The sequence below is a fragment of the Anser brachyrhynchus genome (assembly GCF_964034855.1).
Source record: "Anser brachyrhynchus genome assembly, chromosome: 3".
In the NCBI taxonomy this organism is placed as follows: domain Eukaryota; kingdom Metazoa; phylum Chordata; class Aves; order Anseriformes; family Anatidae; genus Anser; species Anser brachyrhynchus.
The window spans coordinates 61,181,954-61,194,606 of NC_137696.1; the positions used below are offsets into that span (position 1 = coordinate 61,181,954).

At 37.1% G+C, this 12,653-nt stretch overlaps 1 protein-coding gene across 5 annotated transcripts in view; it reads left to right on the top strand.

The window, feature by feature from the left end:
- The window catches only part of TMEM181 (transmembrane protein 181), a 34,988-nt gene that overhangs the window by 13,506 nt on the left and 8,829 nt on the right, over positions 1-12,653 (top strand). For all 5 annotated transcript variants that reach the window (XR_013949249.1, XR_013949250.1, XM_080587055.1 and 2 more), the window contains exons 3-12: positions 1,520-1,575; positions 2,838-2,928; positions 3,551-3,669; positions 4,810-4,926; positions 6,833-6,913; positions 8,887-8,986; positions 9,701-9,831; positions 10,468-10,559; positions 11,764-11,821; positions 12,495-12,597. Coding sequence is in view for 3 of the 5 variants with exons in the window: in XM_080587055.1 (XP_080443181.1) it covers positions 1,520-1,575; positions 2,838-2,928; positions 3,551-3,669; positions 4,810-4,926; positions 6,833-6,913; positions 8,887-8,986; positions 9,701-9,831; positions 10,468-10,559; positions 11,764-11,821; positions 12,495-12,597 (948 nt within the window). In the remaining 2 variants the exon portion in view is untranslated. The remainder of the gene's footprint in view (positions 1-1,519; positions 1,576-2,837; positions 2,929-3,550; positions 3,670-4,809; positions 4,927-6,832; positions 6,914-8,886; positions 8,987-9,700; positions 9,832-10,467; positions 10,560-11,763; positions 11,822-12,494; positions 12,598-12,653) is intronic.

Genomic DNA, 12,653 nt, shown 5'->3' on the forward strand with positions numbered 1-12,653 from the left:
AAATATGTGACTGGGGAGCCTTTAGGGTGACCCAAATGCACTTATACAAGTCTTGCCTGTGTCCCTACTTGCTATACATCTACTCTGTTCACACCCCAGTATATAGCTGCAGACCTTTTCCTACTATTCCCCTTGATTTTTCCATGTTAGTCCTTTTGTGTAGTATGTCCATATGCTTCCCTGATTATCTTTTCCTCTTCTCCCTAGCACTGTGTATTCTTGCATACTTAAGAAGGCTAAGGGGAGACTTACCATATCAGAGGAGACAGAAAAGATGGGATTAGACTCTTCTCATAGGTCCATGGTGACAGGGAGAGAGGCAACAGATGCAAACTGGAATGTGTGAAATTCCAGTTAGATATTAGGAAAAAAAATATTTTTACTGTAAAAGTGCTTGAATACTGGAACAGGTTGCCCAGAGAGGTTCTGGGAGTCTCTGTCCTTGGGGGTTTTCAAGACTCGTCTAGATGTGACTCCGAGCAATGTGATCTAATTACACTTGTTTTGAGCAGGAGGTAGGACTAGACAGCCTCTGGAGGTTTCTTCTAAAATAAAGTAAGGCCTTGTGGTTTCCCCATTTAGTGCATACAGATCTAGGGGCAGGGCGTGAGTGGGCAGATGCAGTTGATCAGTACATGTTATGTGTGTGTGTCTGTGTCTGGAACGACTGGAGGAGTGGTTGCCCTGAGAGCAGGAGTCTGGGGGAGTGAGCTGGACATCTGCTACAATTGGACGTGAGACTCCATTGCTTGAATGACTTGTGTGTTTTAGGAGAAATTGTTCCTAGAACCTCTATGCAATTACACTTACATGCAGTTATGTGATTTTAAAAATTGCAAATAAATGCAATATAGTATAGCCCCAGGTTCCTATAGAAAGGAAGGGTCCCAATCTGTGTAGTCTGAGCGCTGTTTCTAAACGGACCTGCGGGTAACTTTGCTTGAACAGACCAATGTGCTGAACATCCAGCACAAGCTAAAAAAAGTACTGTTATTTGATTCTACACTTAAGTATGTGGTACGTACATAAAAAGGCATTGTCATCATGTAGTCAAATACAAGGGGATGTGTTTGCCAAGGTGTCCCAGTCATGGGTACAATGCAATGTGGACATGATCCTCCTCTAAGTAAATCACATGATGGTAGCAGTTTGGCCATAAAAACTGGGGAGTTAAATGCAATTAAGCTGTTTTTTCAAATCTTTTTGCAGCCCTTGATTGAGCTTCAAGTTGTTCTAATAACAGTGCCACTGATACTTAGCTAGCTTCTTTAATAATTTACATATTATTAAATCATGCTTGGGAATGAGCTTCCTTAAAGGAAGTTGTTGGTGGAAAACTTTCAGGCCAAGTTTATTAATGCTATTGAGAAACCTAAGTGATTTACCCTTCAGTTTAAACATCTGCAAAGTGGGATACTATTTACCTGCTTTACAGGGAGGTATTTAGTACAGTGTTTTGAAATCCTGTATTTATATTATTACTTTAATATTAGTGTCTTTCTTTTTAAATATTTTGCAGGTCCTAATGTAATTGAAACTTCTGTAGCAAGAACTGACTTAAATAACAGCCTAAAGGTAAGAATAGATAAATAGTGCTGGATTATTATGCGAATGGCTTTACTTGGTATCAGTAATGTTAAAAATCCCCTTGCCCCTAGCCTCGTTATTTTTACTAGTTAGATTTTTACTAGAAAGCTTCTTGGCCACGTGATGCTTTCCAGATTGAAACTGATCACGCAGTGTTTTTATTACCACTGCATTACTTCATGAGTGACCCAGCAACATTTTCTAGCCTGTTACTTTTTGAGCAGGTAAGGTAGAGAATTTTATGACAGGATGATGTTTCTTCAAGTCTTGATAGGATTCCCTGGTGAGCTCATACTGGAGCTTCTTGTAAGGATCCAAAAGGAGAAACTGAGAACAGAAACAGAAAAACAGTGTTCTGAGTGACAAATACTGATAATTCTCCTCTGATTTACCCTTTCTATCAGCTGGGAAGGAATGTTTCTTCTTTTTTAATTGTTCAGTGTCAAGTGATCAAGACAGTATGATCTGGCTTCCTACGATGAACCTTTGCATTCATTCTCTTGAAAACATGTATATTAAGCTTTCATTTTCTGATTCTCAGTTTCTCTGTCTTTATTTCTTTCTAGCTCATTTTTTGTAAAGGCACTAATAAATTAATAAATTCAAGTATAGTTGTGTAAACTTGTGGGGTTTTTTTGTTGTTCCGTAAGTCACCTATCTGTGTTTGAATTGGTACTGTGCTATGGGTGGATTTTAAAATAATAATAATATATATAATATATGTATTATATCAAATAAAAAAAGGCTTTCCTGCATGTAGATTTTATCCGTTAACCATATCTCCCATGCTTTTGACTGGAATTCTAGAAAACCTAATGGAAAAATAGTTGTTTTTTCATACTTAAGCTTCAAACCGTTTCAACTTTGTAGCAGATGGGGGTGGGGGGGGGTGTCACAAATCTCACTCTATGTAAAGTGCTAGAAATATACTTTTTTCAGGCTAAGTCTTAGGTTTTTGACTTTCATATCTCAACTGTTTTTATTGCTGATGCTTTTATGTGCTTTAAGTACTCATGCCTTACTTTTAATTTTGCTGGTCAAAATACATATGCTGCTTGAGCTACTTCTCTGGAAGACTTATATTTGGGGTGCTTCTCATACTGTCCACACAGCATATATTAAATCTATTCCCAAAAATATTGACACTAACATACCTTCTATCATTATTAGTGCAGATGCATCTTGTAACAGAATAATGACTGGTGATAACCCTATGGTGTTGTTTTGTTTTGTTTTGTTTTGTTTTACAGCTAAAGCCTTTTAATTTAAGTTCACCACCATTATCTACTTACAACCAGCAACTGTGGCTGACCTGTGTAGTTGAATTGGATCAGCATGATGGTGAGAATCTTACCTAGTTTTAAAGAAACTGTTATAACAACCTACTTTTGTATACTATAATTTCCTTAATTTCATCTGCCACATATGTGATCCTGTTGCTTCATGGCTGTTAATGGTTTTTTCCTGACACAGTCTCTTCCCCTTCACCCCTTGTCCTCAGTAAAGGCATGGCCTGAACTAATCTTGAGAACTGGATGCAACAGTTTTATGGGATAGGTTGATTGTTATTTCTGTGAAAACAGTAGTATGTAGAGAATGTGTGTCTGTTTCTTCATTATGGGGGGGATTACATATATATACATACATATAATTATTGTTTTTAATGATATCAATTGCACAGTAAAGCTTCCCTGTAAATGCATGAGCAATAATGTAATCAAGAATTCTTTAATTTGTTAAGATTCAGTACAGGGCATTTGTGACTTACTGCCTAAATACATAATGAAAAGGTTGGTGTATTTTGTTGTTATTATTAATTAATATAATAGAACCTTACTCCTGTAAGGTATAACCAAGTAATCTTTGGATATCGTACGTATTTTAAATTTTATTTGGAACTCGTTTTGAGTTCATACTTCTGCATGTGACAATAGCTTAACCTTTTATTTTTTTTTAATTACAGTATCACTCAAAAGAAATGTTACAATGACAGTGAAAGTACTCGGAGTGGTGAAGGATGGAAGTACGCCATATGTTAATAATCAAGTTCACAACCGGACAAGGTTACTCAGCTGTGCACAAGTATGTGCCTGCTTGAAGAAAATTCTGATGCAGTACTTCTTGTTTTAATTATCTGTGTGCATGCTACATTATGTTGTCAATGAGAAGAAGGTATCTTTAAGCGCATCTCAGGAAAGACTCTGGAGTAGGGTTTCATTTGCAGTTGCAACCTAGCTAGCAATGCTAAGCAAGATATCTATCTGTCTATCCATCTTTTTTTTTTCCCTGTTTGTTTCCTTCTGTGGTTTGTGTCTATTACCCCTAAAAGACCCCTCTTTCTTGTTAGTGCAGCTCTTCTGCCAATGAAGCAGTGCGTGCTGCTTGGACACTTCAACAGATTAGCAATACTGTAAAAAGGAATATTTGATTAGAAGATTGGGTATAGGGCTCCAGGGGAGAGAGAAATTCATGTCCACTGCCTAGCACAGAGACTGCTTTAAATCAGCTAGCATTTGTGTTTTGGAAAAAAACAATTTTCTTTCCACCTGAGAAGAAATGTTGAGGATTTTCATTTTCTACTGTAATTTTAACTGTTAGTTTTGAGTTTAGAGACATTGGAAACAACTTGCCATATTTGAATCCTTTAGGAAGGGAAGAGCTGAAGTTTTTTTGTGATAAGTGTAAAGTGTAAATCAAATTTGTGTGTATGTGAGTGTGTGTGTGTATGCACAGGCGGAAGTCATCAGAAATTAAAGAACACAGATTTAGTTGCACGCAGCCAAGAGAGCAGTATGTTTGGGTTTTCTCTTTCTTCCTGCTAACCTTTATAAATAAGTTAGTACAAGATTGCCACATCTCACAGTTCAGTGACCTAGACCTTGACTGGCAGTTATTCAAATCCTCCCTGGTGCTGCAGGCAGTTTCTTTCACCAGCTTTAGTCAAAAGCTTGTTTATCAGTTCCACTTTTGATCCTGCTGACTCACTTTATCAGTTTCTTCTGACAAAGAAAGAAGAAACTGATATCTGTTATCTTTCGAGGAATTTTTATCTGCGGGTCGTGTTTAAATCTTACTTTGACTGATCAAGTTTGGTAAGACACATTATAAACATCATTTATGTTTGCCTATTCAGAAACAAATTGTCCAGCCTATGCTACTGGTAAATATTGCAGAACAAATTGAAGGCTTTTACATATTATTCTTCGTTGTATGTGTTCACAGAAATGCAGTGAAATCATTGTTGCTCACCTTGGCTACCTGAACTACACTCAGTACAACATATTTGTTAGCTTTGAAGATCTAAATAAATTAACGTACGTGAAGAATATTACTTTCACAGTAAGTATAAAGTTTTAGACTAGCAAAAGAGATCTCTTACTTTAATTACTGATGGTGTAGAAGCATGCTTTAACTGTAATAAAAAGTTACCTCATTTCATCGTAATGAAGCTTTTTGTCACTACTAATTTCAGAACTATTTTATCATTCGCTGTTAATAATGTTCTAATCCAATATTTTTCTTTGTAAAGAAACATTTTCCTTTCAGAACTCTAGTGCTGTTTTCTGGGACAGATAATTTTAGTGTAATTCCTGGGAAATATTTAACAGTAGGCAAGCTAGACTAGAAATTCCAGTTTTCTGCAGTTCCTTACGGGGATGTTGCCTCTCTACAGCACGGTATCTTTTTCAGTCTTTCCAGTAGGTTTATCTGAATCAACAAGATTTTTCCAGACTTTTTCTAGGGCCAGAAAGATTTAACAGACTCAAATGAAGAAGTTTTTTTTGTCTGTGCTTAAGAGGAAGAGAAAAATGTTTATTTAGTTAAAATAAGCAGGCAATCCCTAGTGGAACATCTAGCTCAGTTCATAGTGGTAAAGGTTGCTTGTGAAACAGTTAAACTCATCAGTGTGTGTTGAGTGACTCCAAAAAGTTTAGAAACATTTGCATTAGGAACAAATGAAACTAAACTGAACTTACTGTACAGGTTATTGTGTTGTATTCTACCTGTATATTACATTGTGTGTCTCAGAGTAGGCAGGCGGCAAGCAAAAGCTACTGTAAAGCAAAAGTGTTTTTACATACTAAGTGAGCTTCCTGAATATTGATATTTGAAATGCTCCAATTTGTAAAGTGCATCATTAAAAATAAGCCGAGGGTTGAAAGCAATCTCACAAGCTCTTTGCTTTGCTCCAGATTCAAGCAGGATGAAGTGTTGTGGCATTTATAGTTGTATGGTTTATCATCTTGCTTTGCAGGTTTCCTTTAATGTAGACTTGCACACAAAACCAAAAACCTAATTCAAAAACTCTACTTTCCCACAGCAAGAAAAATTGTCAATTTATTTCATTAGTACAGTGGTTTATGTTGATCCCAGTTGAAATAATTGATTTCCTTTTGTATATCAGGATTCTCGACATCAAATTTTCATTCTGCATTTGCAATTTAAAAAGACAAAACAGAGGCTGACAGACTAAATCAATTGAAAGGTAAAGCTTCTTGTCAGATGGGCAGAGCATGTGCATTACACAAGTGGTTTCAAAAGAGAAGCATGCCAGGTATAACATAATCTGTCAACAGAACAGAGCTTATGCAAACTGACATGTTATAATTAATATCTCTGCCTCAGAATAATTAGAGGACCTTTTGCTGTTTAACCCGTGAAAAAGTTCTTCACTTCTGGTTGGCTCATTTAATCTTCCCTTACTCTATTTTCAGTGAAACGGAAGATTTAAGTAAGCTTTAAGAACACAGACTCATTACAGGAAGTACAACTGTACCTTATCATCATCTTCATAATCAATTTATGCATTTGACCTTGGTAATAAAGAAGAACACACTGGATTTATTCAATTGTTGGAGTTCAAACTCTGAATATGAAACAGAAGTCAATAAAGAACATCCTTTTTGATCTGAGAAGTGCATTAAGATATGACAGCACAATGAGTGTGTTACAAAGTGGCAGGGTAAAAGAGAAGCAAAGATGCTAGGCTGCTTTGGTTATGTTGGTTATCTTTTCATTGGCTAGTCCCTTTTTTTTTTTCATTCTTATTCAGAGAAAGCTTTAACTTGGAAGAAAATGGGTATGAATTTATCTTTGTCTTTCCATAGTGACATGGTGGAATTTGGTTATACCTTCAAATTTTGAAAAGACAAAAGACTTTTCAGTAACTGCAAAATGTGTTAATTATTGATGTTGTGTGAATCCTCTTAATATGTTAAACTATTTTTCTTTTGTTTTCTTGTAGTGGAAGACCTACAATCCAACTTTTTCACAAGTAGAAATCTGGTTCCGATTTGTTTTTGTAGTTCTTACTTTTATGGTCACGGTAAGATTTTCTTTTAGTTATTTTGGAGTATATTATGTAGGCAGCTGGTAAATGCTGCACTGTAGTGCTGTGTTTAGTAACTTAGCCCCAGGCAGTATAGTTGAGATACTGCTGAAGGGGTGTTAAAAATGTTTCTAAAATACTTACTTAGTTGCTGCTTCTATGGTTTTATAAGTGGCATTGAAGGGGCATGAAGAAAATCGAATAAATGGGGAAAGCTTGTTTTTTTTTTTTAAACTCTGATTTTAAATTTGAGACAGAATTTTGTTCAAATAACTGAAATTATGATTAGATGCTAGAAAAAAAAAATTGGCAGTGCATGTGGGCTCAGGCATTAGAATAGGATGTCCAGAGTGTGTGTTGGCTCACTGTCTTTGAAAATGGGCAAAACTCAGTTGAATATGACCTTATCATAGAATCATTAGGATTGGAAAAGACCTAGATCATCTGGTCCAACCATCCCCCTACCACCAATGCCACCCACTAAACCATGTCCCTAAGCACCACGTCCAACCATTCCTTAAACACCCCCAGGGACGGTGACTCCACCACCTCCCTGCGCAACCCGTCCCAATGCCTGACCACTCTTTCTGAGAAGAAATGTCTCCTTATTTCCAACCTAAACCTCCCCTGACGCAACTTGAGGCCATTCCCTCTAGTCCTATCACTAGGTATCTGTGAGAAGAGGCCGACCCCCAGCTCCCCACACCTTCCTTTCAGGTAGTTGTAGAGAGCAATGAGGTCTCCCCTGAGCCTCCTCTTCTCCAGACCAAACAACCCCAGTTCCCTCAGCCACTCCTCACAGGACTTGTGTTCCAGGCCCTTCACCAGCCTCGTTGCCCTTCTCTGGACATGCTCCATGTCCTTCTTGTAGTGAGGGGCCCAAAGCTGAACACAGTACTCAAGGTGCGGCCTTACCAGAGCAGAGTACAGGGGGACGATCACCTCCCTGGTCCTGCTGGCTGCACTATTCTGATACAAGCCAGGATGCCACTGGCCTTCTTGGTCACCTGGGCACACTGCTGGCTCATGTTCAGGCAAGCATTGACCAACGCCCTCAGATCCTTTTCCTCTGCACAGCTTTCCAGCCACTCTGCCCCAGGCCTGTAGCGCTGCATGGGGTTGTTGTGGCCAAAGTGCAGAACCCGGCACTTAGCCATGTTGAACCTCATCCCATTGACCTCTGCCCATCGACCCATCCTGTCCAGGACTCTCTGCAGGGCCTTCCTACCCTCCGGCAGATAGACACTTCGCCACAACTTGGTGTCACCTGTGAACTTACTGAGGATGCACTAAATTCCCTCATCCAAGTCATCAATAAACATATTAAAGAGGATGGCCCCAACACCGACCCCTGGGGAACACCACTTGTGACCAGTCGCCAGATCGATTTAACTCCATAAACCTCATCTAACATCAGAGTTGTCACTGCCTTGAGTGGGAGGGTGGACCAGAGACCTGCAAAGGTCCCTTACAAACCTAAATTACACTGCGATTTAGATTATCTATCTTCTCCTAGTTTTGCCCCTGGAATAGAAGTGTTTTGGGGAGAATAAACAACATAGACAACTAAAATGCAGAATTCTCATAGTAAGGGTACTGAAGCACTTAATACTTGCACAGCATTTCATTCACATATGTGATATCACTCACTGAGCAACTGTGAATGTTAGTATAGTATCTGAATTTTTTTAATGGGTGAGTTTAATTAAGTGGAAGTTGTTCATAGTGTGTGACCAGTATTTAGTGGCTGGTTTCCTTTTCAATTTGCTGTAGAGTAATTTGCATTGGGTTAAGCCAGTAAAATTGATGCAGAAGTAGAAGCTAGGAGATGTGGCTCTTCTTTTACTGTTAACAGTGTCAGAACTTGTGAAATAGTGTTTGCAATGTGCTATAGTATCTCTTTACTGTGATAAAACCATTAAAGCTATTTTCCTTCCTTGTAAGAGTGTGGGGTTTTGTTTGTTTTATAGTGTCTGTTTGCACATTCTCTACGAAAATTCTCCATGAGAGACTGGGGTATTGAACAGAAATGGATGTCCATCCTCCTTCCTCTCCTCCTTCTTTACAACGGTAGTTGTGTCCTGGAATTTTTATAAAAGCTCTTTAATAAATAAATGAAAGAAAGAGAGACAAGGCTGTTTGGCCTTGAACTTGCAAGGCTTCAGAAAGCTCATTTATAAAAAGCAACCCTTTTTAAGTGTATCAAATTTAAGGGCATAATCAATAGGTAGATTTCATTATTTTCATTCCTGTGAGTGTCAACTCTATTTGTTTAAAACTGATTGGAATAGAAGGCTGCAACCATAATGAACCTTCCACATATCAGGCAAATACAGAAACTGCACTTACAAGCCTTACTTCTTTATTTTTCAGATATGCACGCTTTATTTAAAAATGGAAGTTGCTTTTGGTCTTGTACATCAAATTCTAGGACTTCTATCAGTACCAAAGAATATTTGCCTTTCAGTCATTCTGTGGTAATTTTTAGTTTATCCCCAAGAACAGTGGCTTAGCAGAAGGTCTTATAAAACATGAAATATTCTAGAAATGTAGGCAACTATTTTAGACTAGTTTTACAGTATAGACTATTGCTGCTGGAGACACCATTTCCTTTGCAAATTACTTTAAGATACAGCAGACTTCAACTTCATTTACTGGTGTAATTTGTAAAATCTGTGTTTTTTTTTTTAATCTCTTTCCTCTGAAGATGGATTCTACTTTAAATAATACAAAGCGTGTGCTTTTTCACTTCTGTTTCACCTTTTTTTTCTTACTTTATTACAGATCCATTTTTTCCCCTTTCTTTTCTGGTGAACAGTTGGTTTCCTGGAATGCTTGATGATCTATTCCAGTCGCTGTTTCTGTGCGCATTGTTGTTGTTCTGGCTTTGTGTCTACCATGGTATAAGAGTACAGGTAGGGATGTAACAGTATCTACTACTTATTGAGAAGACAGTACTTGTGTTTGTTCAGTTCTCTCAAAAAGTGACAAATGTAAAACCAATTTTAAGGAAAAAAAGTGACATTCTAATTTCAAAGTACAATGTGACAAACAGAATTAAAATGATTTGAGGTGAAATGGATTGTCATGAGACAATTGCACCTAAATAAGATAGTTGGGACAATCCACTCTAAACTATTGCAAGACAGTCTTTGGAATTATTATACCATTATGCTTTGCTCTTCTTTGAAGGTTACTGTTGTAGATGGCGGTTGGTTTTGTTGTTATTGTTTTTAAAAACGACTTTAAGATACTACATAAGAGAAATAGGAATTCTGGAGCATATTCCGGTAGTTCCAATATCAGTAAAATATGTGGGACCTTACGAATAGGATGTCCCAAATCTCCTGTATTTTGCCTTTAACACAAGTAATTATACAGTTTTTTGTATTCTGCACTTAACCACGCAGGTTAAAAGTACTGAACATGAATTTCTTAATCTATTTCTAATCTTGAATGAAACAAAGAAAATGGTTATTTTATTCTGTCAAGAATGAATCAAATCTCAAATATGAGTTCACACTTTGACTACACTATTGTTTTATTAACAGGGGGAAAGGAAGTGCTTAACTTTCTATCTGCCCAAATTATTTATTGTTGGACTATTGTGGCTTGCCTCTGTTACATTAGGAATATGGCAAACGTAAGTAATTTAAAATTTGGCGCAAAAGTAATGAACTGAAATTATTCAGGAATGAGAAGATTGTTTATAATTAATGACACCTGTTTCTTAATACTTTGTGGTATAGGAGTAGAGTTCAAATTCTTATTTTCTATTTTGCAAAATGTGACTGATTTGAAAACAGAATTCTTCATGGACAATCTAGAAGTACATAGTTTTAAAAATTACAGCGAAAGCTAGAGATTGCTACTTTGCCGGTAGGTTATGGCTCCCTACAACACACCCTTACAGTTAGCTTTTAGTATTTGAAGCAGCAGTTTCTCTGCAGTTAACTACTGCAGTTCGACAAAACTTTCTTAACAGTTCGACCTGCACAATTGCTATTGACAGAGCATAGCCAGATCCTCCTCAAAACTGACTTATTTTGCCACGTTCAGTGTTTCTCTTCTCTTTCTCTGTGTCACTCACAAAATGTTGTCAATATTCCCCACGCAGAAAAATTTCTCAGTTTTGGAACCATTTTACTCTCAAGTGTTTGCCTATTATTTTATTTCTCAATATATATGTAACGCCTTCTCCATGTCATTGTGCGTTGTGTACAATGAAAGCAGGGAATGCTGGTACTAATGTTCTGTCAGCAGAATTTGTATGAATTAAAGGCTTAAACAGCAGTTATTTCTTAGGTATGGTTCTTATCACCAAGGGTAACATTGAAACACTGAATCCTGAAGGCTTATGGGTATTTACAAGATTATGCATTTTCTAAATATTAGGTAGAAAAATAAATCATCTACTTTGAAAAGACTCTTAAGATCATCAAGTCCAACCGTCAGCCTGACCTACTGAGTCCCATCAGTAAACTATGTTCATAAGTGCCACATCCACACATCTCTTAAATATCTCCAGGGACGGAGACTCCACCACTTACCTGGGCAGCCCAATCCAGTGCTTTTACCACCTTCTCTGTGAAGAAATTATTCCTAATATAATAAAGAAATAATCCTCCATATTCTTTGCAAATTGAGGTTTAGAAAGGAGGAGGATGTCATGTAATGTAAGCTGTCAGTAGAATCAGTGGCATTGCACCAATTTATACAGCCAAGATCTTTAGTTATAAGCTTTGTATAGTAACTTTAAACGCCTTCTTTGTTAGTGTTTTTTTTTTTACCTTGTTTTTTGTAAGAATGTAACAACCTTTTTTTTTTTCATTTTGAATCTTTTCTAGCGTCAATGAAGTACATGATCCTACATACCAATACAGAGTTGACACAGGTAACTTCCAGGTAAGTCAAAAATGTTTTCTTGCTTTTAAATTGTCAAATGTAGTTAGACAAAATGAAGAGGGATTTGCTCTTCCATTGAAATCTATACTGCAATTTAGAAAATATCACATGCTGGCCAGGTAGTCTAACTTTGCCTACATTTTTCTTCAGATCATGCATAGGCCATAGTGAGCTCCATCCCATATGAGAACAGTAATTGTCTTGCAATAACCTTGGGCATCTGGAGACTCAGCACTAGAAGTTTAGTCATAGACTCACGACTGTTGGGACTGAAAGACAATTTTTTTAAGCCTCTTATTAAGTCAGTTTTGTATATCTTGACTCTTGCCAAAATCCTCTGTCCTAGTAAATTTCAGAATTCCTTGTTGTAGGGGAAGATAAAATTTACATGGTTTCTTGTATCATTCTTGGGAAATCCGTTTTTAGATAATCCTTGAGATTCAGCTCTCAGTGAATTCAGTGAACAAAATGACCTCTTCTAGTAAACATCCTTTATGTTCCTCAAGAACCTACCTTCACATATAGCCATCCTTTCATGAGCATACTTTCCCTGAATAAACGCACCAATCCATGTTGTGCTTTGTAAAATGATTTCTATTTGTAAGATATAAAAGAAGAAAGGAGAAATAGGCCAAATCTTGTTAAATAATAAAAACTACTAATCTTTTTATAGGGAATGAAAATCTTCTTCCTTGTGGTGGCAACCACATACATTCTTTACCTTTTGTTCCTGATAGTGAGGGCATGTTCAGAACTTCGTAACATGCCTTATGTTGGTAAGTATTTTTTGGGGTTCTTCACTAAACAGGCTGTTGTCTTCTACACAAAGGTG